This window comes from Lissotriton helveticus, chromosome 1_1 (assembly GCF_964261635.1).
Source record: "Lissotriton helveticus chromosome 1_1, aLisHel1.1, whole genome shotgun sequence".
Taxonomy (NCBI): Eukaryota; Metazoa; Chordata; class Amphibia; order Caudata; family Salamandridae; genus Lissotriton; species Lissotriton helveticus.
The window spans coordinates 502,782,026-502,807,631 of record NC_136057.1 but is presented as its reverse complement, the minus strand read 5'-3'; the positions used below and the strand labels follow the sequence as shown (position 1 = coordinate 502,807,631).

Here is a 25,606-nt window from a genome sequence, read left to right as displayed (position 1 = left end):
AGTATGGATTAGAACAGTGCCAAATATATTGGTCTTCAAAATCAGCAACATAGATGTTAGCTGTGTCAGGAGCAAAAATTGCGCCCATGGCTACTCCTTTTTGTTGTAAATAAAACGTGTTTTGGAATAGAAAGAAATTTTCACACAACGGAATTCTAATGCATTCCATGATAAAGGATGACGGAACAGAATGAGGTCTCGGCCTTGATTCTAATAAGGTGTTCAGTATTTCCAATATCTCAATTTGGGGAATGTTTGTGTACAAACTTTCTATATCCATAGATACAAGTATGTTGGTCATGGGATCAAAAGGGAAATTCTCAACCTCATTAATAACAGCTGTTGTATCTCTGATGTAAGATGAGCTTTGTTCCTACATATAGGAATGATTTGTTCCAAACCAAACTGGAGCTGTACCGTTTTTTTCGTACAGTCCGTTTGAAGAACTTTTTTGCGAGTTCTCCCTCAGATCCTAAAAGAGGATTTACGGGATTGAGGAATCCATCTACTTTCTACCCATCTAACACGATGGTACACAAGGACATTATTACTTTTGAAAATGCCACACTCATTGAAATTGAATCTTTATTTCAAAACTCCTGTAGATATAAATCTAATCTACCAAAGGAACAACAATTAGCACTCCAAAACCTTCAAAAGTTACCACAAGCTCTACTAAAACCAGCCGACAAGGGCGGTGGGATAGTCCTGTGGGAAAAATCCAAATACAATCTGGAAATGATGAGACAACTCTCTACCCCTACCCATTATCAGAAACTTGCAAGTAACCCGACCAAAAGACTGACATTAGAAATTCAAGCCCTAAGTAAATTGGGACTTGAAGGCGGCTGGTTGAATGAAAAGGAGGCTTCCTTTCTGGTTAATAAAACACCAACAGTACCTGTGATATATATGCTCCCCAAGGTGCATAAAGACCTTAACAATCCACCTGGTCGGCCGATTGTTTCGGGGTGCAACTCCATCTTAAAGCCACTCGCAACATACTCAGATTTCTTTATTAGACCGTTTGCTGTGGAGCGGCCATCTTACATCAGAGATACAACAGCTGTTATTGATGAGGTTGAGAATTTCCCTTTTGATCCCATGACCAACATACTTGTATCTATGGATATAGAAAGTTTGTACACAAACATTCCCCAAATTGAGATATTGGATATACTGAACACCTTCTTAGAATCAAGGCCGAGACCTCATTCTGTTCCGTCATCCTTTATCATGGAATGCATTAGAATTCCGTTGTGTGAAAATTTCTTTCTATTCCAAAACACGTTTTATTTACAACAAAAAGGAGTAGCCATGGGCGCAATTTTTGATCCTGACATAGCTAACATCTATGTCGCTGATTTTGAAGACCAATATATTTGGCACTGTTCTAATCCATACTCGACAAATATATTGAAGTGGCTGCGTTATATAGATGACGTGTTTATGGTCTGGGCTGGGTCTGTTGAACAGCTTCATGACTTTCATCTATGGCTCAATTCCAGGAACATCAATCTACAGTTCACTTTGGAACAAAACACAACCGCAATGCCGTTTTTAGACATCATAATTAAAGTGGATTCGAATAATCATTTATATACCACCCTATTCACTAAAAAGACAGCCAGAAACACTCTGCTGCGATATACCAGCCATCATCCTCAGGCGTTGAAAGACGGGTTACCCTTTGGACAGTTTCTCCATCTACGACGGAACTGTACATATAAGGATGATTATTTCTGTGAAGCCCGCAAATTGAAGGATAAACTCCAAATAAGAGGTTATCCGTCAAGGCTGCTGAGAAAATCCATGAAAAGGGCATGGTATAATGACCGCCAGGCTTTGTTAACAGTTAACAAACGCCAAAATAAAGTAAACATTGTCTGTGTCTCAACATTCGGTACGCATTCGAATGCAATCAAGAAAATTGTCTCTAAACAATCGAGTTTGCTCTGTTCTTTACCAGAATTTACTCAAAAACCACTGTTTTCGTTTAAACCTGGTACGAATCTGCAGGATAGGCTTATCCATGCATACGATAACACCACACAAGAAAATATCGTAGACAATATGAGGCCACTTGCTCCATTAACTGGCCATCACAAATGTAACAACTGTGTGGCATGTGCCACGACTATGACTATGAAAACATGTATGATTAATGGTATTAAGTTTACAGCTAAGAATTTCTCCAACTGTAACACCACTAATGTGGTGTATTGCATCCAATGCCCCTGTCTTCTCCATTATTTGGGTAAAACCATACAGCCCATCAAAAAACGTATACTGCAGCACCAGTCGCGAATTCGCTGTAAGAAGGAGAATGCCCCATTAGTTGAACACTATCTACAACTGGGTCATAAAGAGACTGACATGCTGTGGTGGGTACTCGAAGTTATTCGACCGAATGTACGCCAAAACAATGTTGACAGAATTCTCTCATTAAGAGAAGGCAAATTGATCTGCCTAACTGATACAGTCAGAAGGGGTATTAACTCTGCTACAGAATGGCATGCTCTTGCTTGCCTATCCTAGACACCATTCCCCTTGGCACATGCCTGTACTAATGTAATGATATTCTGAATGTGAAGACAATAGCATGTATGCTCACTTTGTATAGTTGGCATTTATAGAGTGTTTAAATGTATCTGCTTGCCGGTCGATGCAATGAAAATATGAATGTGTAAATAACAGCATGTATGTCTACTCTGTATAACTTGATTTATAGGGTTGAAAATTCTTTCGCTCGCCGGACTCCAAGTAATACACCTTTTTAATACACCTTGTAAATGCGGATGTTTCACCAACTTACTAACTATTACAATAGATTCCCCTTTCTGAATGCGCATTGGTTAAATAACTTTGTGCTATATCACATTAGTCTATGTTTTGACTTGAGCCGTTTTTTTGTTTTTTTGTCCATTCAAAGATGGCGCTCATACTCTGCTGAGGTAAACAGTCACGCGTAGTCCTCTTTCGCGCTCCAAACTTCACTTTAAATGGCATGCCGGCAGACCGCTGTTTATTCGGTGCCTGTCGTGCTCCTGGTCAGATTGACTTCGACCTTGTTGTGTAGTCTAGGTAAGCTTTATACGCCAGTATGGACTCTCTGCTTATAGCGCATTTTCACCTGATATTGACACTCATTGGCTGTCATATCGTTTTGTTTGCAGTAACTTTAAAGATTCCAGCGCCCTGATATTCAAGCGCCCTATGGTCCTGATCTTTGTGATTGCTGCATTTAAAAAAGGTAGCTACTCTTTCGATATCCCTTAGAAGTCAGAGTAAACTTTCTGTATGACTGGCTAAGTTCGTTGTACCCCTCTCTTTAGATTTTAACTCTTTGTGGACGAACACTTCAGACGCTACGTGGACTGCAGGTCCCGCTTTGCCATACACCGAGGTGTGTTTAATTTAGATTTATTTACACCCATGTGCGCCAGAGGTAGATTACATTATATTTACGGCCCTCTTTATCATGTTTTCAGCGTTTTTTAACCCTGAGTCACCAACCACTCTAAAGCGACGGATTCACGTCCTCCTGGTGTCCTCATTAATAGGTACTATGTTCTCTGTGTGTTGTTGGAAATCTGTATACAGTCTTCAATTGCATAAACCTGATATATACTAAGCCCTGGCTCTTATTTAGGTACCATTTTTGGCCCTTAAACCTCTGGCAGCGACCAGCACTTTGGCTTTCCACCCTGGTACGTTTGTGAAACATTCACATGATTCGCATTTAATGTGTACTATGTAAACATCACTGTTAGATACTTGGCCTTGGTGCTACCATGTGGTTCTTTGACAATCTATATGCAGTATTCGCTGATATGCGACTTATAGATATGGCCACACTGATGTATAAGGTCTTCAAAATAGCTGAGTTAACAGGTTGAAATGTTGGAACTGCATTTATTTTGAACTGTCTCGAATATGTGTAGATAGCATCTTCGCCATGTTCTCCATTCTGTTTGCCTAAATGATTTAAGTTCTATGAACATGTATATGACCAACTTTACCCTTTTGCAGATACAAATTAGTTCGAGCAGGCACAGATTTGGATTAATGGTATTGCTTGCTCAAAATGGTGTTGTAATATATGTGTATTCCATAATTATGAAATGTGTTTGTCATGTTATTTTTAGTAAGTCACGTATTTTTGTAGTTAGTTTTGTCACATGGGTGTATGGATTACTTGGTTTGAACTATGACAGACATGTAATTGTAAACATTTATGTTGCAGATTACATTACAGCCTTCAGCAGTGTTTAATTGACAACAGTCCTGAGGATGGTCTCGATAATTTTATTCTAAGAGACCGAAACGTCGACATCCGTCTTATCCCTGCAGTGTTTGATTCATTATTTGTTTGGGATAGATGTTCTTTTTTAGGTTTTGCTGTGTTGTTTATTAGTCTATTAATACGCTACTTACACCAGCTTTTCCTTACCTGCTTTTTTGATTTATTGCTGATCCGAGAATTTTTTGTGATAAAATCCTTTTGTATATACACCTTTGTGTTTCGTTGTTTTTATGTTTTAATGTGTTTGTTTTTTGTTAAATATGATTCAAACGAATAGATCTTTTGCATAGTAACATATGATTTATACATGGGGTTAATTGATTTCTCCTCCTACTAAGTCAGATTAAATAATTTAGTTTCATTTAAATCACATCCCTTGAAGGCATCTTTACCCATTCACTCTATTACCCAAGCCCTCAAGGGTTTAACTGGGTCGCTCACTTTTCCCTTGATCATTATTTCGCGCAGGCGGTTGCCTGTTGTGAGTCACTTTAACCAGTGGTTGTTCTTGAATTTTTTTAGTTAAGTCCATGTCTGAGGCAGAAACTTTGGTGTACTCAGATGAATATATTTTAAAGATTGCATCTGGTCCTTCCCTTTTAGGGAATAAAGGGCCTAGTACCAATCTACCGCTTGATTCAGATCTCAATCAACTTGAAAGGTTGAAAAAGAAGCTAGTTCGCACAGAATTACATGCGAAATTCCTGACAGATTGCCTGAACGCCAATATTATACCGGCGGGTCTACAAATACGCAATGTACCGATCATATTTGTAGACGACGAAGAATTTAAAATTGGCTTCAGTTTCTCCGCTCATAGGTGCTCACGAACCTGGATGGTTCTGAGCATAGAAACTGCACTTCGACAAATACAAATCTTGACAAAAGAAATCCAATCCCTGGAAAATAAAATCTCAGGTGACAGTTCAATTACCAATAGCAAACTTCTTTTGGATACAATTCATCAAACAATCAAAGAGTTTGAGGAGTTTAACTCTCAAAAGAAGTGTGACAAATTGCAAAACGATATTAGGAGATACAATAAGGAAAGAACGTATCCCTACTTAAGAAAAGATTTTTACACCTCCCAAGGTGCCAACCAACAACCTAATAAACGAGTCAATTTCTCTGACACCGGTTCTGAGTCTGGCAGTGATAGATCATTCAACACTAACTACCGTCAGCAGGACCCACAACCCTCCACATCTCACCAGCCTTTTTTAGCACAGGACCAACGAGGCTCCAGACCACCAGGGAGACCTCAACAATCGAGACGAGGATGGTTCCGCAGACAATACACTCCGGGGTTCCGCCGGACCCGGAACCAATACTACGAGTGGTAGATGAGGACCTGACAATACCCATTTTTAATTTGTCGCTGCATAATCTATCAGAACAAGAAGTGGCAGTCCTATCCAATGGGTTGAGCTTTGTTCCTACATATAGGAATGATTTGTTCCAAACCAAACTGGAGCTGTACCGTTTTTTTCGTACAGTCCGTTTGAAGAACTTTTTTGCGAGTTCTCCCTCAGATCCTAAAAGAGGATTTACGGGATTGAGGAATCCATCTACTTTCTACCCATCTAACACGATGGTACACAAGGACATTATTACTTTTGAAAATGCCACACTCATTGAAATTGAATCTTTATTTCAAAACTCCTGTAGATATAAATCTAATCTACCAAAGGAACAACAATTAGCACTCCAAAACCTTCAAAAGTTACCACAAGCTCTACTAAAACCAGCCGACAAGGGCGGTGGGATAGTCCTGTGGGAAAAATCCAAATACAATCTGGAAATGATGAGACAACTCTCTACCCCTACCCATTATCAGAAACTTGCAAGTAACCCGACCAAAAGACTGACATTAGAAATTCAAGCCCTAAGTAAATTGGGACTTGAAGGCGGCTGGTTGAATGAAAAGGAGGCTTCCTTTCTGGTTAATAAAACACCAACAGTACCTGTGATATATAAGCTCCCCAAGGTGCATAAAGACCTTAACAATCCACCTGGTCGGCCGATTGTTTCGGGGTGCAACTCCATCTTAAAGCCACTCGCAACATACTCAGATTTCTTTATTAGACCGTTTGCTGTGGAGCGGCCATCTTACATCAGAGATACAACAGCTGTTATTAATGAGGTTGAGAATTTCCCTTTTGATCCCATGACCAACATACTTGTATCTATGGATATAGAAAGTTTGTACACAAACATTCCCCAAATTGAGATATTGGATATACTGAACACCTTATTAGAATCAAGGCCGAGACCTCATTCTGTTCCGTCATCCTTTATCATGGAATGCATTAGAATTCCGTTGTGTGAAAATTTCTTTCTATTCCAAAACACGTTTTATTTACAACAAAAAGGAGTAGCCATGGGCGCAATTTTTGCTCCTGACATAGCTAACATCTATGTCGCTGATTTTGAAGACCAATATATTTGGCACTGTTCTAATCCATACTCGACAAATATATTGAAGTGGCTGCGTTATATAGATGACGTGTTTATGGTCTGGGCTGGGTCTGTTGAACAGCTTCATGACTTTCATCTATGGCTCAATTCCAGGAACATCAATCTACAGTTCACTTTGGAACAAAACACAACCGCAATGCCGTTTTTAGACATCATAATTAAAGTGGATTCGAATAATCATTTATATACCACCCTATTCACTAAAAAGACAGCCAGAAACACTCTGCTGCGATATACCAGCCATCATCCTCAGGCGTTGAAAGACGGGTTACCCTTTGGACAGTTTCTCCGTCTACGACGGAACTGTACATATAAGGATGATTATTTCTGTGAAGCCCGCAAATTGAAGGATAAACTCCAAATAAGAGGTTATCCGTCAAGGCTGCTGAGAAAATCCATGAAAAGGGCATGGTATAATGACCGCCAGGCTTTGTTAACAGTTAACAAACGCCAAAATAAAGTAAACATTGTCTGTGTCTCAACATTCGGTACGCATTCGAATGCAATCAAGAAAATTGTCTCTAAACAATGGAGTTTGCTCTGTTCTTTACCAGAATTTACTCAAAAACCACTGTTTTCGTTTAAACGTGGTACGAATCTGCAGGATAGGCTTATCCATGCATCCGATAACACCACACAAGAAAATATCGTAGACAATATGAGGCAACTTGCTCCATTAACTGGCCATCACAAATGTAACAACTGTGTGGCATGTGCCACGACTATGACTATGAAAACATGTATGATTAATGGTATTAAGTTTACAGCTAAGAATTTCTCCAACTGTAACACCACTAATGTGGTGTATTGCATCCAATGCCCCTGTCTTCTCCATTATTTGGGTAAAACCATACAGCCCATCAAAAAACGTATACTGCAGCACCAGTCGCGAATTCGCTGTAAGAAGGAGAATGCCCCATTAGTTGAACACTATCTACAACTGGGTCATAAAGAGACTGACATGCTGTGGTGGGTACTCGAAGTTATTCGACCGAATGTACGCCAAAACAATGTTGACAGAATTCTCTCATTAAGAGAAGGCAAATTGATCTGCCTAACTGGATCAACTATGTGCTTACTGTCAATCAGCGCCGGGAAACCCTTATGGGTAGCTGTCGCGCTCTATAAGATTAATTAATAAATAAATAATAAATAAACTGATACAGTCAGAAGGGGTATTAACTCTGCTACAGAATGGCATGCTCTTGCTTGCCTATCCTAGACACCATTCCCCTTGGCACATGCCTGTACTAATGTAATGATATTCTGAATGTGAAGACAATAGCATGTATGCTCACTTTGTATAGTTGGCATTTATAGAGTGTTTAAATTTATCTGCTTGCCGGTCGATGCAATGAAAATATGAATGTGTAAATAACAGCATGTATGTCTACTCTGTATAACTTGATTTATAGGGTTGAAAATTCTTTCGCTCGCCGGACTCCAAGTAATACACCTTTTTAATACACCTTGTAAATGCGGATGTTTCACCAACTTACTAACTATTACAATAGATTCCCCTTTCTGAATGCGCATTGGTTAAATAACTTTGTGCTATATCACATTAGTCTATGTTTTGACTTGAGCCGTTTTTTTGTTTTTTTGTCCATTCAAAGATGGCGCTCATACTCTGCTGAGGTATACAGTCACGCGTAGTCCTCTTTCGCGCTCCAAACTTCACTTTAAATGGCATGCCGGCAGACCGCTGTTTATGCGGTGCCTGTCGTGCTCCTGGTCAGATTGTCTTCGACCTTGTTGTGTAGTCTAGGTAAGCTTTATACGCCAGTATGGACTCTCTGCTTATAGCGCATTTTCACCTGATATTGACACTCATTGGCTGTCATATCGTTTTGTTTGCAGTAACTTTAAAGATTCCAGCGCCCTGATATTCAAGCGCCCTATGGTCCTGATCTTTGTGATTGCTGCATTTAAAAAAGGTAGCTACTCTTTCGATATCCCTTAGAAGTCAGAGTAAACTTTCTGTATGACTGGCTAAGTTCGTTGTACCCCTCTCTTTAGATTTTAACTCTTTGTGGACGAACACTTCAGACGCTACGTGGACTGCAGGTCCCGCTTTGCCATACACCGAGGTGTGTTTAATTTAGATTTATTTACACCCATGTGCGCCAGAGGTAGATTACATTATATTTACGGCCCTCTTTATCATGTTTTCAGCGTTTTTTAACCCTGAGTCACCAACCACTCTAAAGCGACGGATTCACGTCCTCCTGGTGTCCTCATTAATAGGTACTATGTTCTCTGTGTGTTGTTGGAAATCTGTATACAGTCTTCAATTGCATAAACCTGATATATATTAAGCCCTGGCTCTTATTTAGGTACCATTTTTGGCCCTTAAACCTCTGGCAGCGACCAGCACTTTGGCTTTCCACCCTGGTACGTTTGTGAAACATTCACATGATTCGCATTTAATGTGTACTATGTAAACATCACTGTTAGATACTTGGCCTTGGTGCTACCATGTGGTTCTTTGACAATCTATATGCAGTATTCGCTGATATGCGACTTATAGATATGGCCACACTGATGTATAAGGTCTTCAAAATAGCTGAGTTAACAGGTTGAAATGTTGGAACTGCATTTATTTTGAACTGTCTCGAATATGTGTAGATAGCATCTTCGCCATGTTCTCCATTCTGTTTGCCTAAATGATTTAAGTTCTATGAACATGTATATGACCAACTTTACCCTTTTGCAGATACAAATTAGTTCGAGCAGGCACAGATTTGGATTAATGGTATTGCTTGCTCAAAATGGTGTTGTAATATATGTGTATTCCATAATTATGAAATGTGTTTGTCATGTTATTTTTAGTAAGTCACGTATTTTTGTAGTTAGTTTTGTCACATGGGTGTATGGATTACTTGGTTTGAACTATGACAGACATGTAATTGTAAACATTTATGTTGCAGATTACATTACAGCCTTCAGCAGTGTTTAATTGACAACAGTCCTGAGGATGGTCTCGATAATTTTATTCTAAGAGACCGAAACGTCGACATCCGTCTTATCCCTGCAGTGTTTGATTCATTATTTGTTTGGTATAGATGTTCTTTTTTAGGTTTTGCTGTGTTGTTTATTAGTCTATTAATACGCTACTTACACCAGCTTTTCCTTACCTGCTTTTTTGATTTATTGCTGATCCGAGAATTTTTTGTGATAAAATCCTTTTGTATATACACCTTTGTGTTTCGTTGTTTTTATGTTTTAATGTGTTTGTTTTTTGTTAAATATGATTCAAACGAATAGATCTTTTGCATAGTAACATATGATTTATACATGGGGTTAATTGATTTCTCCTCCTACTAAGTCAGATTAAATAATTTAGTTTCATTTAAATCACATCCCTTGAAGGCATCTTTACCCATTCACTCTATTACCCAAGCCCTCAAGGGTTTAACTGGGTCGCTCACTTTTCCCTTGATCATTTTTATAGAGTGTGTCATTAATTGCTTTTTTCACCTCCTCTAAACTAAAAGGAGAGATGGTAGTTACTGCTTGTGTGAATGGCATCTCACAGTCTGGAGTGGTATCAGGACAGCTATAGATGTTACTGAAATGTGTCACCCACTGTTCGTCTGGTATAATGCAATCTGCTCTCTGATTCTCTAGTCCCACGAAGTATGGGTGGTTTATTATTGCCCAGAATTTGGCGCTGTCTCTCTGTATATCAGGCAATAATAAATCATTCCAGGCCTCCTTTTTAATCCCAGATTTCCTCACCCTGATAGCATAACTGTATTGTTTCCTCAGTGATGCTATCTGCTCTTTATCTCTAGGTTTATTTTTTAGGGCCTTTAGGAGGATTGAGTGAGCCTTGGAACAATTTGAGTCAAACCATTTGGGGCCCCTGAGCCTGTTAGGCTTTATCTTTACGGTCAGGTCTAGATTGACCTGACGGCAGATAACATTGAAAGCCTCTATCATGGTGGTACCAGAGTTATTATTGTCCAAACAAATGGCAACCTCCCCCTCAACTTTAGCCAGAGTTTCCTGTAAAAAGGTGATTGGGGTTACTTGATCCCATTTCAGTCTACGATTCTGATCTCTCGGGACCAATTCTGTCACACATAAAGCATCAATCTCCCTTTTTCCCAAGACTCCCTGAGATATGATCTCTAGAATCACAGGGTTATGATCGCTAAAAACTGTAGTTTCTACCTTATAGTTAATAACTTCAGGCAGAATACTAGAAGATAAAAAGATATAGTCTATAATTGTGCCTGTGTCATTGCCCACATATGTTGGTAACCTCGGGCCTGTGGGGCAACTACATGATTCATAGAGGTTAAAAGTTGCTAGGAGCAATTCCAAAGCCTCTCCACGTGATGAGTGTTCGAAATGCGGTGGGGAGGAATAGGGGGAAGATTCCTCGTGTTCCACATGGCAATCCGCATGGCATGGATGGATGTTAAAGTCACCCATAAGGATCACCTCATACCCATGGACACTGTTCTCACTGTGGGTAGACAGGAATTCCTCTAGAGTTGCCAGATGCTCATTTGGGGTTTGACTGACGGGGGAATTATAAAAATTAACAAATAATATAGGCTGAAAGTTTGATGTAGTTAGTTCAACCGCTAAACAGTTTTTTAAGTTAGATTTAATATGTCTTGGCTTTCCTTGAATATCTAGTGTGATGTATATAGCCAAGCCCCCCTTTGCCCTTCCTGCTTTACTAGGATCTGCAGGTACAGTAAAGTGGGAAAAGCCGCCCAAAGCCAGTCTGTCTGACGTTTCCCAGGTTTCTTGAAAGGCAAGGACGTCGTAGGATCTAATTATGTCCAGCCAATTCTTGTCGTTATATTTGGCTCTGAGACCAGCGATATTCCAGCTCATAATTCTACAGACCCTAATACCTGCAGAGTTCCAAAATAATGAACTGGGAGCAGGCTGAGGACCCTCACCATTACTGTCTTGTCTAGGGGAGAGTCAATCGTTTTGGTCCATGAAGGATAACGGGGCATAGCGATTGAACAGTTGAAGGGGCTGTGCAAAAGAATTGTGCTGTACTGAGTGGGAATGGTGGGCTGCTACATTATACCTTGGGTCCTGCCCCCATCTGAGGTTCGAATCCCAATTTCTGTCCCACCCTGGCGCAGGGGTCCTTGGGTAGGTAACATCCTGCTGTTCACCGTAGAAAAACTTTAGGGTTAAGGGAACAACAGTACCCTGTCTGCGTTGGGGAGGGAATAAGTTAGCAAGAATGTTGGGAAGGACGTCTTGATTTGAAAAGCTCACTGCCACACAGTCCCCTTTGAACTTTTTCGGCCGGTTTCCCAACCAGGGGACCCTAGTTGCTGACTTGATTACGCTTGCCAGATAGTACTTTCCCCCTGGTGCTAGCCGCATGTTACTGGTTAACCAGTGTAAGGCCTTGCTTGTGAGAGAAGTGGGACTTTCCGCTGTTCCCCCTTCCAGAGGAGGGACATTTGCTAGAACTAAAACCACTGGTGTGGCTTCAACTATAAATTGTAGGGGGTCCATTGAGTGAACTTGTACTGGGGGGATATTGACCGAAAGGATTCTGTCTGTTGGAGTGTTAACTAATAGAGGACCCTCACTGTTAACAGTCAATGTTGGTGGATGAGGTGGTGAATTCTCTTCTGGCAACTGGTTTCCTACGCCTTCACCTACAACCTCTCTAACAACATTTCCCCCTGTGTTATTACTCAAATTTGTAACTAGCGTAGTTATATTTTCTACCGCACCTGCAACCATAGTGTGGAGTCCACCCAACTTCTTGACCTCCGCTTGCAGTTTGTCAATTTTTGATATTAGAGGTTTAATAATAGCGTTGATTTTTAACTCAAGAAAATCAGCAATTTTTTCAAAAAAAGCATCCTCAATTGTGTGATTTAATTTATCCTCAACACTATTCACTTGCTTAGACTTTGGGGTAATAGCCCTCTTCCATCTTGTCCCCGATCGTAGCCCGCCCCGCTTTGGTGGATTTTTGGTGCATAATCGTCTTGACCTGGTGGCACGCCCTATAGGCGACTGCTCGTCAGATGAGACGCAAGTCTGTATCTCCTGATCGGAGTCAATATCAATGTCGCTCTCAGCCTCTACATTGGGTGCCTCAGAGGCCGGGGCTACGTTAACAGATGTGCCACTTGTTCCTTGAGAAATAGGGCCGCTAGTTATGACCACGCGATAGACTTCCTTCAGTATGGTGTCATCAGTCAAAGTAGATGCGGAAGGGGACAGACATCGTAAGTCTGGGGATTGGCTCAACCCCAGAGAATCTCTCCTCTGCATGTTTATTTTTTTAACAGTCTGGACAAGGTAATTGTCAATAGTGTTTAGCGGGGCTTCCTCAGGTTTTGTAGGCATGTTTACAAAATACACGCAGACTCACTATTGTACAAATAAAATGTCAGGTAGCAAAATCTTAGAGCGATAAGTCTTACTTGAAGAGTGGATCACGCAAATATTTCCTGCAGCGTTTCTGGCCCTGACCCTGCCTACTCCTGCCGATGAGGGCCGTAGAGGGCCCGCACTTTGCCCGGGCTTGGCCCCGGGCGCTCCCGCGCGCGACTCGCGGGGCGAGAGGACGCAGGCTCCGCTTTCTAGCGCCTCCGGGCGCTCTGCTGACGCGCTCCTGCTGCGCCGCCCCTAAGGCTGCTGGGGCTTGTAGGCGGTAGAGGTAGAGGTGCGGGAGTCTCTCGGCGCTCCCGCTCTGCCCGTGTCCTTGCTGCCGCTGTTTGCCTTTTCCCTCACGGCTGGTGTCTCAAGGTAAGCTTTGGTCCCCCGGGCTCCTGGACGCAGGCTCCGCTTTCTAGCACCTCCGGGCGCTCTGCTGACGCGCTCCTGCTGCGCCGCCCCTAAGGCTGCTGGGGCTTGTAGGCGGTAGAGGTAGAGGTGCGGGAGTCTCTCGGCGCTCCCGCTCTGCCCGTGTCCTTGCTGCCGCTGTTTGCCGTTTCCCTCACGGCTGGTGTCTCAAGGTAAGCTTTGGTCCCTCGGGCTCCTGGACGCAGGCTCCGCTTTCTAGCGCCTCCGGGCGCTCTGCTGACGCGCTCCTGCTGCGCCGCCCCTAAGGCTGCTGGGGCTTGTAGGCGGTAGAGGTAGAGGTGCGGGAGTCTCTCGGCGCTCCCGCTCTGCCCGTGTCCTTGCTGCCGCTGTTTGCCGTTTCCCTCACGGCTGGTGTTTCAAGGTAAGCTTTGGTCCCCCGGGCTCCTGGACGCAGGCTCCGCTTTCTAGCGCCTCCGGGCGCTCTGCTGACGCGCTCCTGCTGCGCCGCCCCTAAGGCTGCTGGGGCTTGTAGGCGGTAGAGGTAGAGGTGCGGGAGTCTCTCGGCGCTCCCGCTCTGCCCGTGTCCTTGCTGCCGCTGTTTGCCGTTTCCCTCACGGCTGGTGTCTCAAGGTAAGCTTTGGTCCCCCGGGCTCCTGGACGCAGGCTCCGCTTTCTAGCGCCTCCGGGCGCTCTGCTGACGCGCTCCTGCTGCGCCGCCCCTAAGGCTGCTGGGGCTTGTAGGCGGTAGAGGTGGAGGTGCGGGAGTCTCTCGGCGCTCCCGCTCTGCCCGTGTCCTTGCTGTTTGCCGTTTCCCTCACGGCTGGTGTCTCAAGGTAAGCTTTGGCCCCCCATCCATTCACTCAGCAACACAGCCATATGCACACTAACTCACCCATACAGCCCTTCTGAGATGCACTCATGAAGCCATACAACCAGTGATTCACTCAGTCACTCATACATGCAGTGAGTCACACCCTCCTCACCCCCCACACAGACACTCATACACCCATTCAGGTACTCAGACAACCAATGAATATCCCATATAGGCACTCATTTATCCACTCACCAACCCATGCAGCCACTTACACACCAGCTGACAGACTGATACAGACATTCACCCAGATTAGTCACTCACCCATACCCATTGAGACACATATAATCACTCACTTATACAGTCAGTTACGCACTCACTAAATCATCCATACAGATACACATACACCCACTGACTCATCAATACACCTTGGTGTGTCTATATTTAACACTCATAAATGTTTTAGAAACAGTCACCTGATGATGTAATCAGTGATGTCATTTGAGATGACATCACTGATGTTACTGACCATGTCATGAGTGATGTAATATGAGAGGTCATAAGCAGTGCATTGCAGGGGCATGAGTTATAGTTAGCTCAGTTTCTCTGGTTTTGTATGAGTGAAATCTCAGCCTTACTGTAACGTACCTGGAACCCTTGTTTATTTCCAGTGAATATCTATCTATTTGTATATATATATATATATATATATATATATATATATATATATATAATTCTCCAAACGGTCCACTTGTCACTGCAGATGCTGTCGAGGTGGGTGATTGGTGACAACGGAGTAGATCCCCACACTCCAGAACAAATTTCAAGTACTTCGGTAGGTTCTCAAGATGGTTATTAATTCACCATATGCAAAAAAACAGATGTGTTTTGGCTCCATACCTTGAACACTGTGCTTTAGTTAAAAATACCTCCTCCTTTTTTTATAAAAACAAACTTTTGTGTTATAGAAACAGAGAAAGGTTCAAATGATTCCAAATTAAATACAAATGTTTCGGCCATCTTGGCCTTTTTAAAGTGCCTTAAGCTTGTATTGCTGGGTATCTCACGTTTGGTACCGCAACTGGAATACATGTATTCTTGATACAAAAAATGTACATAATTCATTTAAAAAGCACATTTGTTAGATGTGATTGTTACTTTCAAACAATGTCCTCAATGAGATCTAAAATTGTACAATCATGCCGTATTATGACACAAAGGCTCACCTCCTCAAATACATGTTTATCTTCCTATGTCAGTACTAGTCCTTCTTGAAGAAGTGCAATTTCATAGGAATACGTATCAATGATAATGCATTATTACTTAACAATAAGTCCCTGAATGTGCCTATATCATTTGGCATCTATGTCGATTTAATTTAAGCCTTATGCATGCCACTAATAGTACGATCTTTTTCCTATAAGAAACAGCATGATTTAGCTTGAAACTGTGTTTCCCCAAAGAATTTCATTAATTTAGATTGTTTTCAAATGGCCACCAAATACAATTAAATGGAAATTCATATCACTAGTATCCCAACTCAAGAGATTCTCCAAAACATTTTTGAATGATTCCTACTCTGACTCACCTTTTAAAAGGCAAATAGACCAAATAAACCAAAAAACATAGAACAGCCAACTTGTGTATGCAAAACAGAGCAATGAAGACCAAAAAAAAGGAGTTCTGTTAGGCTGTCAGACTAACCCAATTGAACGGGATAGAAAGGGGTATACTAGTTCCACATAAAGTGCCATCTGATATAATTCCAATGTGAGCTGTGCAATGTTCTGTCCAACTCTACAATATGTACACTTTGTTACCCTTAACTGGAAGAATCTTCACTACCTTAGATGAACAGCCAGTTCTTCATTACTGTTGAGTCCATTGGGGGTCTTGTTCTACAGGTTAATAATAAACCAGTCTGCTCATCAGTGTACTATTGCCTCCTCTTTCATTGAGGACTACCCTATCTATACAATACCATTTCAGGAGATTGCAAATACTAGCATGAGCTGCCTGAACAAGCCCCCCCACTTCCTTATTGCATGTATATACTCTAAAAGGCATTTTTACATTGACATAGCAAACAGTACACTGTACAGTCCGAGTTGCACTTCAGTCATTTTGTGATTTTAACTGATCTTTTCTTACCTGACATTTAATATAAATTGACCTTCCTACGATTTATTCATGCTTTACCGTTCAGTGGGACTCTTTTTTGAGTGTGCAATAGTGTGCAAAACACTCCAAATCCAATCTCTACATTATCCAACAGTACTGCTCAGTTTATTTTTAAACCCCCATATGCATTTCATCAAAATCAAGTGAAGTGCAGATGGCGTGGTGCTCAAAAAGGACAGTAAAGTGCATCATTTACAATGATGCATATATACAAAAAGATGTCTGAAACTTTGTAGAATAAAACAGTCCAAGATGTAATCATTGATTACTGTGCGCAGTATGTTTTGTACATTCTGACAATCCCAATCTTCAGGGGAAACATGTTGCGTGGAGTCGGCATTTCACCACCACACAGCATACGTGTAATCTCAGCCGGGTTAAAGTTAAAGAGCCATATCTGCATTCATGCTTTATAAAGTGCTAAAGCCGCAGTATCAGAGTGCCTCATGGGTCGCCTACTGCAGGCTGATACTGCTGCTACTTGCTACAGCACCACCATAATAAATCCTTTGCTCTGGTGGTTCTGTAGCGAGTGGACTCAGTTCAAAGTGGACATAAGGGGTTGGTCCCATATATAGTTGGATGATTTACAGTTCACACGTCCTTTTCTTACCAGGATCTAGGGTTCTTGTATGGTGAAGACCCTCAGTGCCACCAATTCACCTTTTTAACCTTTGCCCATCCTTGGTAAACCAGAAGTTCTACCTCCTGGTGGAGGATAAGGAGATCACTTGGAGAACCGAGCACTCAAGTGATAAAAGACCCAATGATTATACTTCTCACTTAAACAACAGAGCAGGGAATCAAGATATACTACACCGTATGCTTAATGTGAATGAGGATCTTCACCATACAAGAACCCTAGACCATGAACAGGATGTGTGATTCCTTACCCTTTGATTTTTTACTATATGGAACGGAAGCTGATTGAATCTCTACTTCTACCTTCCTCCTTTGATTAAACAACCGCTTTACAGTTCATGCATGGGTAAAATCCTGTATCAGACATATCTAACTGCAAACTCTCCTTTGATGGAAAATAGCTATGGATTAGGGAGTCCCTCACGGAAGTACTACTCCTACATGTGATTTATGGATGTATATTTAGTGTTTGGGTAATCGTGTTATTTGACCTCAAATATGCAAGTTTATGCAAAATATTCTACAGACAGCAGCTGTGTCTGTTGAAAATTCAGTTATATATCTCACCTTTGGTTCTACTTGAGGTTCAATCTTACCTACTTGAAGGTCCTGATGTGAGTATTATTTGACCCGGTCTTTAGCTGAATCCAATCCTGAAACAGAATATCCTCTGTCTAGAAATCTTTCGGTCATTTCTTCCTGCACTATATCAAAAATCTTCACTATTGCTGCAATTGTGTTTAGCACGGAGTACGGGGATGATCTATTCAAAGTTCTAGGGGGATTATTGATGCCATACAAATTTCTCTTTCCTGCTGTGGGTTTTCTAAATAGAGTGCTCCGAAATATATTATCATTAATAGTTAAAGTCAAATCAAGGTTCTGAATGTGATGGCCAGTCTGGATCTTTAAAACCAATTTATACTATATATAATACCACTGCAAGACAGCCATTCCCAAGTAGGATTCATTCTATCTGATATTGGAAGCATAGTGCCGAGGACCTTACGGGTGTTTGTTTGCACTTAATAAATGGCTAAAAAATATATCTGCCTTCCTTGTTTAGACAGGAAAAAGTTTTCTTTTTTTTCTATTTTTGATCTATTATTTATCTTGTGTATGTTATTGGGTTTGTTTGTATTTTATTGTTGGTCTGTAAATAGGTGAATGAAAACATTGTGGATGAAGGGATGCATGAGTGCAAAGATCAGTGACAGAGTGAATGTATGTTGACTTTTGAGTGCCTAAGCCTATCAATGAATGTTAAGTGTTACTTCAATTTATAAGTCAGTCCTATTAGTATTGATGGTGCTTTTTTATATGTGATTGCTTCTATTTCTAGTTAGTTTCAAGCAACTGTTTGCTGATTTGTTCTTGTGCAACTGATGGTAGCAGTTCCTTAGTGTATAACTCTACCTTGAAATAATTAAGCAATAACTCATTACTTAACTGTGTTTCACTTAACTAAACAGATGAGTTTGCGCAATGTGAGCTCACGCTTAGTTTCTTTATTATTATTTTCTAACTTCTTAGAAATGTTTGATTCATTTCAGAGGCTTCATGGTGAATTACCACTCAGTCTGGATGAACTGGAAAATGTATTTGATACCCTGGACTCAGATGGCAATGGTTCTCTTTCACTGGAGGAATTCACCACAGGATTCAGTAAGTTTTATATTAAACTTGAGAATGCCAAGGCAGCACGATAAAATAAATAACATAGTGCTTGTTATTTGAACAGTGCAGCCTTTTGTAAATGGTATTAGGTGCAGTCTTGAGAATGGAAAGACGCAGAGGCTGGTGCACTAATATTATAGTTAGCATCTGTCTCCTTTGACATTTCTGCAGATGGGTCTAGCTCTTACCACAGTGACTGGTTTTTATAAAGTTAAAAGTAGGAGGAAAATACGTTTTGTGTAGTATATGAGGTTGAATTGCCCATGTAGTAAACTCACACAAAGTCATTGCTTATTGGGTACTTACAATCATTCATTGCTTTAAAGTCGGTTTTAAAATGAGTATTGGGATAAGATTGTTTTTTTCCAGGGCATTAGGAAATATTCATTCAATAAAATGTGAGGAGTTTGACAGTCAGATCTGCAATTGGAAGGCTGTAGATACCTAGGCCAAGAAAATATACATGGTAGGGGGTCACACACTGCAATATTTGTGTTTTTGTGGTGAATGCCCTAGACTCGGATACCGATAGATTGACTGGCCTTTTGGGGGATGGTGGACTCGACCAAAGGGTTGCGGGTCCCACGCACTCAGCTGGGCATACGCTAGACGGCATCTTTTCCAACAATGCCGGTTTGGATATGCTGGAAGTGCCACCCCTCTCATGGTCTGATCAGGCCATTCTTTTCTCTCTCCGTCTAGGATCCGGGACATCAAATGTGCCCAAATTTTCAGCAACTGTTGATAAGGCAGAGGAATTGTACACAAGGTGGATTGAGAACGCCTGTGATAAATTTGCGCCGATCTTTTACACCCAGGAGAGCGCAGCCATCGGCACCTTGGTATTCCGCCTTCTGCAAAAACATAAAACAGACTATAAGAGGCTTGAGAGGATCTGGAGAAGAGGTTATTGTCCAACCAACAAAGAAAAATACAAAGGAAGTCTTATTCTCTATAAGCAACTGATTCTGGAGGCGAAAAAGGCCTATTTTTCGGAGCAAATTGAGAGGGCGAATTCCTCTTCTAGAGAACTCTTCAGGACCATTACCAGACTGACGATTCCAACGAAGCCCTGCACGCATAGCAGTGCAGCTTTTATGAGTCTCTGGCCTTGTCCTTTTGGAATAAGGTTGAAGGGATTTTCTCCTCCTTTTCCAAAACCCACGGAGAGGTGGTGGTAGCAGCAACCAGTATTGGTCAAAAAACTAGGAAGCTCCAGGATAGTCTAGATCAGTTTAATCCTTTACAATACTCTGAGGTTTTAAACCTACTGCGTATGGTTCGGTCTGGCTCTCCCAATGATCCTTGTCCACCTGCAGTTCTTAAAATCTGCCCCGAGGTTATCGCCTCCACTCTTACACCCATGCTCAACATGATCATGGACTTGAGTGAGTACCCCAGTAAGTAAAAATCCGCGTCGATACTCCCCCTTTTGAAAAAAACCTAGCCTGGATGCTAAGAATCCCAATAGTTATAGACCAATATCCCGTCTTCCATTTCCGGCTAAGATACTAGAGAAGGCCATCAATCAACAACTTAGCATGTTCTTTCAGAAGACCAATGCCCTAGACCCTACGCAATTTGGGTTTCGTACAGGTCACAGCACGGAACTAGCCCTTATCAAGGCCACGGAAGAGGTCAGAGCGGCAGTGGACCAGGGAGGGGCTGCTGTGCTGATTCTGTTGGATTTGTCGGCAGCCTTCGACATGGTCCCTCATGGAGTGTTGATGGACCGGCTGGCGGGGGCAGGGCTGGAGGGCCCGGCTTGGAGTCTCCTTAAGTCCTTTTTGACCCACAGAACTCAGACAGTAGACCTGGGGGTGGATAAATCAAAGCCTTTTGCCCTTCCCTGTGGTGTGCCACAGGGGTCCTCCCTGAGCCCCACGCTCTTTAATATTTATGTCAGCCCTCTGGCGGCCTTGATAAGATCTTTCAGTCTGCAACTTACATCGTACGCAGACGATACTCAAATTGTGCTATCACTAAAACGAGGGTCTCGAGTGGATATGACAGCGAGATGCCATGACTGTTTAAAGAGCGTGGCAGATTGGATGGCTTCCAACTGTCTTAAGTTAAACGCCGGGAAGACCAAGGTTATTTTGTTCGGAAACAATCCCAACATTTGGACCCCTGATATGTGGCCGAGGCACTGGGAAGTCCACCTATCCCTACTGGGAAGGCCAGAAATCTGGGTGTGATTATTGACCAAAATTTGGACTACTGAGACCAGGTTAGTGGAGTAGTGTCGTCCTGTTTTCATACCCTTAGGATATTAAAGAAAATAAAATACTTCCTACCAGTGGAGAGATTCAGGACAGCTGTCACTGCCCTTACACTGTCGTGTTTGGACTACTGTAATAGTCTGTATCTTAATTTGAGAAAGAAGCATGAATAGAGATTGCAGTTGGCTCAAAAAGCGGCAGCAAGACTTCTGTTCGGGATCCCCAGATATGTTTCAGTACGTGAGGGGCTTAGGCAACTACTCTGGCTGCCGGTACCAAGGCGTGCTCAGTTCAAGGCTCTGTGCACAGTCTTTAAAGCGCAGTAGGGTTGCGGTGCCGCGTGCGAAAAAGGCGAGATGGGGAGGAAACAGTTTCCTCCTCTGTGCTGCAAAAGCCTGGAACAACTTGCCGGGATATCTTAGAAATGCCTCAGAGCTACTTTCATTCTGAAAGGGGCTTAAGACCTGGTTATTTATGGAATAGTCCCCCCGTTCTAGCTCCGGAGTCAGTAGGCAGGGCCAGGACACCTTTGGGCATAAGTGCGCTTTATAAGCACATAAATAAATAAATAAACAGGGCCGGCTTTAGCATTGGTGGCGCCTGGTACAAAAACCATTGTTGATGCCCCTGCCACCTCCAGTGACCTGCTTCTCAGACTCCCTCACTACCATTCTCCAACTGTGCCCCTCATCTTTCCAAAGCCCCACTCTGACATTCAATTAATTTCTTTTATAGCACTACTCAGACCAGTGTAGGGTGTCAAAGCACTTTACATCACACACACATAATACAGAGACAATGAATCATCCGTTTGTAAATCAAAGTTTAGGAAGTGTTACATAAGACAATGAGGACTACAAAGTGTAGGAGTCCCATGTCCTGCAAATGGCTAGGCATTATATTTAAAGACTGCTTGGTCTGGAGAAGCATAGGCACCTGATTTAAAAGTAACACACTGGCTGGGTTTGGCTTTTCTAATAAGAATACTAATAAGAATGTTTTTAAACTAAAAAAAACCTTTGTACAACATTAGGATAGTTAGAAATTGGGGAAAATCATAATGTCTTAAGCTATAACTTTCAGATGCATGCAGCTCTTTCATGTCAGTTGATAGCTCACTGTGTTATATTAGGATAGTGACTTATGAACTGCAAGTAACAAAAGGATCTCTTTGATAAAAGCTGTTAGGCACTGAGCTATTCTTGTAATGTGCATAGCGCACTTTCTTAACAGCAGGCACGTTAACCCCCGGCGCTACTCTATTTAGATTGAAAACTGCCACTAGACAACATTCCAATATCCCCTCTCTGCAGCAGGGGCATTAATCACCAGCGCTACCTTGACAATTTTATTGTTACCTGAAAACTGCTGGTCAGACAAGGAACTCTGCAGCAGGGTCTTTTAAACGCAGGGGCGGCTCCTTTGCTATGGCGGAGAAGCATTGTCCCAATGCTTTCTCGTAGTGCGAGAAGCCAAACATAAAATGGTAATAACTTTTAGTTATTACCATTTTATGTTTGCTTTGCGGGTGGGCGGGGCTGCTCTGCTTTCCGAGCAGGGCAGCGGAGGAGTGGTTTGCCCACTGCTGAGTGCAGAAAGACTTTTTGGTCGGCCCTCTAGGACCGCCAAAACCAGTCATGCATACTTTGCCCTTCTCCATGCTGACTGTATTCCCACCTGCATGGAGGACATGCACACCCCTCTAGCCCCTGGCTCAGCTCCTTGTTCTACCACAAGATCAGGAGGACGCTCTACAACAACTTCGACAACCAGGACCACGGCACCGACACTCCACCCTCCACCAGCGAAGCCACCCAACCGACCTTCCTCACCTGGACCCCTGTCACCACAGAAGACACTGCAAAGACTATGAAACAACATCCACTCCAGAGCATCCACTGACCCCAGCCCACCGCACATCTTCCACAGAGCCGCCAGCGCCATCCCACCAGAACTAAGGCAGACAATCAACTGCGCCCTCAAAACAGCCACGTTCCCCGATGACTGGAAACGTGCCGAAGTCAACCCCCTCCTCAAGAAGCCCTTCGCAGACCTGACTGACCTCAAGAACTATAGGCCCATCTCTCTTCTTCCCTTGGATACCAAAGCCACTGAGAAAGTCGTCAACACCCAGCTAATGTACTTCATAGAAACCAACAACATCCTCGACTCCTCTCAATCTGGATTCCGCAGCAACAACAGCACCGAGACCGCCCTCATAACCGCCACTGACAACATCTGCACCCTCCTTGATCAAGACCATAATGCAGCCCTCATACTACTAGACCTCTCAGCAGCCTTAAATACCATCTCCCACCGCACACAAGCTGCCAGACTCCACTACGCCGGTATCCATGGAACTGTCTTAGACTGGATTCAATCTTTTCTCTCTGGCAGAACACAAAGAATAAGACTTCCACCCTTCCTCTCCGAACCCACAGAGATCAGATGCGGAGTACCCCAAGGATCCTCTCTCAGCCCCACGTTCTTCAACATCTACATAGCCCCCCTCGCAACCATCGTCATAAAACATGGACTCAAAAGAGTATCATACGCCAATGACACCCAGCTCATCCTCTCACTCACCAAGGAACCCAACATCACAGTTTCCAATAAGGAAAGAAGGACGTCGCATCCTGGATGAGCAGCAGCTTCCTGAAGCTCAACTTGGAGTAAACGGAAGTCTTCATCCTCGGGTCCACCCCCTCTGCAAGGGACAACACCTGATTGCCCCGCGCCCTCGAAAACCCACCCACCGCTATGGACCATGCCCGCAACTTCGGTATCATACTCAACTCCTCACTTACCATAAATCACCAGACCAACGCCATGTCCTACACATGCTCCAAAATCCTCAGCATACTCTGCAAGACTTTCAAATGGATCCCTTCCAAATCCAGGAAGCACATCACCCATTCACTCATCACCAGCAGGCTGGACTACGGAAACGCGCTCTATGCCGGAATCAACAAAACACTCCTTTGCAAGCTCCAGACCATCCAGAATGCCGCAGCCAGACTCGTCCTTAGCATCCCACGACATGGCCACATGACTCCCTGTCAATAAAAGAATACCCTTCAAACTGCTCACACATGCCTACAAATCCCTCCATAACAACGGACCTCAATACCTCAAGGAAAGAATCTCCTTCCACACCCCCAAGAGAAACCTCCGCTCCACTGACCTACCATAACCAATGTCCCTGCATCTACAGAGTCAGTACAGGTGGCAGATCCTTCTCCTACATCGCGGCCAAGACCTGGAACAAACCCCCTCATCAGATAAAGCCCTCACTGCAGATATTTAGAAAGAACCTCAAGACCTGGCTCTTCGGATGACCTTGGAGCTGCCTGACCCCCCCCCCCCAAGCACCTTAATGCCTCACAGGTGAGTAGTGCGCTCTATAAATCCCTGATTGATTGATTTATTGTATCTTCTGATTGTTTTGTATTCATATAATGAGCACTGCAATGGAGCGTGCCTCCCTATTTTCTAACTTCTACTTTATTGAGAAAGTAGTACAGAACATAAAAACAAAGTTTAAAGAAATTAAAGTTGAGTGCCAAAATCTTCATAATGACAAAAGAAATCTATTGCAGAACTACATTGATTATAAAAATCATATCTTTTACACATAACATCGACAATGAATATTTTGGGTCCGAAATAACCTTACTTTCCCGAAAACCCCTTCTACTGATAAGCATTGTTTTCTCTTTCATATGTTTGCTATAATGTGGAAGACCTATCCTATTTCAAAAACCCGTCACTGCTATTTCAATTCACCTGCTATAGACTGCGGCGAGCGGTTAAGGCTCATTATGCTAGTTTTCTGACGGAACCAGAGACGTCATCGGCGCTCCAGCTGACCATTGTGGCCCCCACAAAGAAAAAACTGATCACCAGACTGTACAAAGCCGTTCAAAACGACGAACCACAAGGTGTAGATCCCAGTCTAGTTCGGTGGAACGAAGTGTTAGACCCCCCATTAAGTGAGGATGAGTGGACGCGAATATGCTCTATAACTGGGAGATTGACCTCTTACAGTAACCTGCGAATTATACATATAAAATTCATACATCAAACATACCACACTCCTCACAGGTTATGGAGGATGGGGTTACGGGATGCGGGAAGGTACAAACGGTGTGGATTCGACCCTGCTGGGTTCATACATTTAGCTTGTGAATGCGGAGCTGTGCACACTTACTGGGAAAAGGTATTATCCACTCTGGCGACAATGACAGGTGCTGCGTTGCAAAATGCCCCGGCGTTATGCTTGCTGGGGCATGCTCCTCAGCTAAAAGGTGTATTGGGGAGATTCATACATGTGGCCCTACTACTGGCGAAGAGTAGGGTGCTGTTTAGATGGGACTGCAGAGGGTGCCCCAAAATTGAGAGGTGGTTGAAAGACATGGTTTACTGCAGAGACCAACTACAGATGTATGCAGAAGAACTTCCCACCTCATCCAAGCCCAGGGACATTTGCGCCCCACTACGAGAATACTTACTAACATGCAGTGACGCACACGCTGA

The 25,606-nt window shown here is 42.8% G+C and overlaps 1 protein-coding gene across 2 annotated transcripts in view; it reads left to right on the top strand.

Moving 5' to 3' along the window:
• CRACR2A (calcium release activated channel regulator 2A) overlaps positions 1-25,606 on the top strand; it is a 990,950-nt gene that overhangs the window by 403,417 nt on the left and 561,927 nt on the right. For both annotated transcript variants that reach the window (XM_078673953.1, XM_078673952.1), the window contains exon 3: positions 18,725-18,836. In XM_078673953.1, the coding sequence (XP_078530079.1) occupies positions 18,725-18,836 (112 nt within the window). The remainder of the gene's footprint in view (positions 1-18,724; positions 18,837-25,606) is intronic.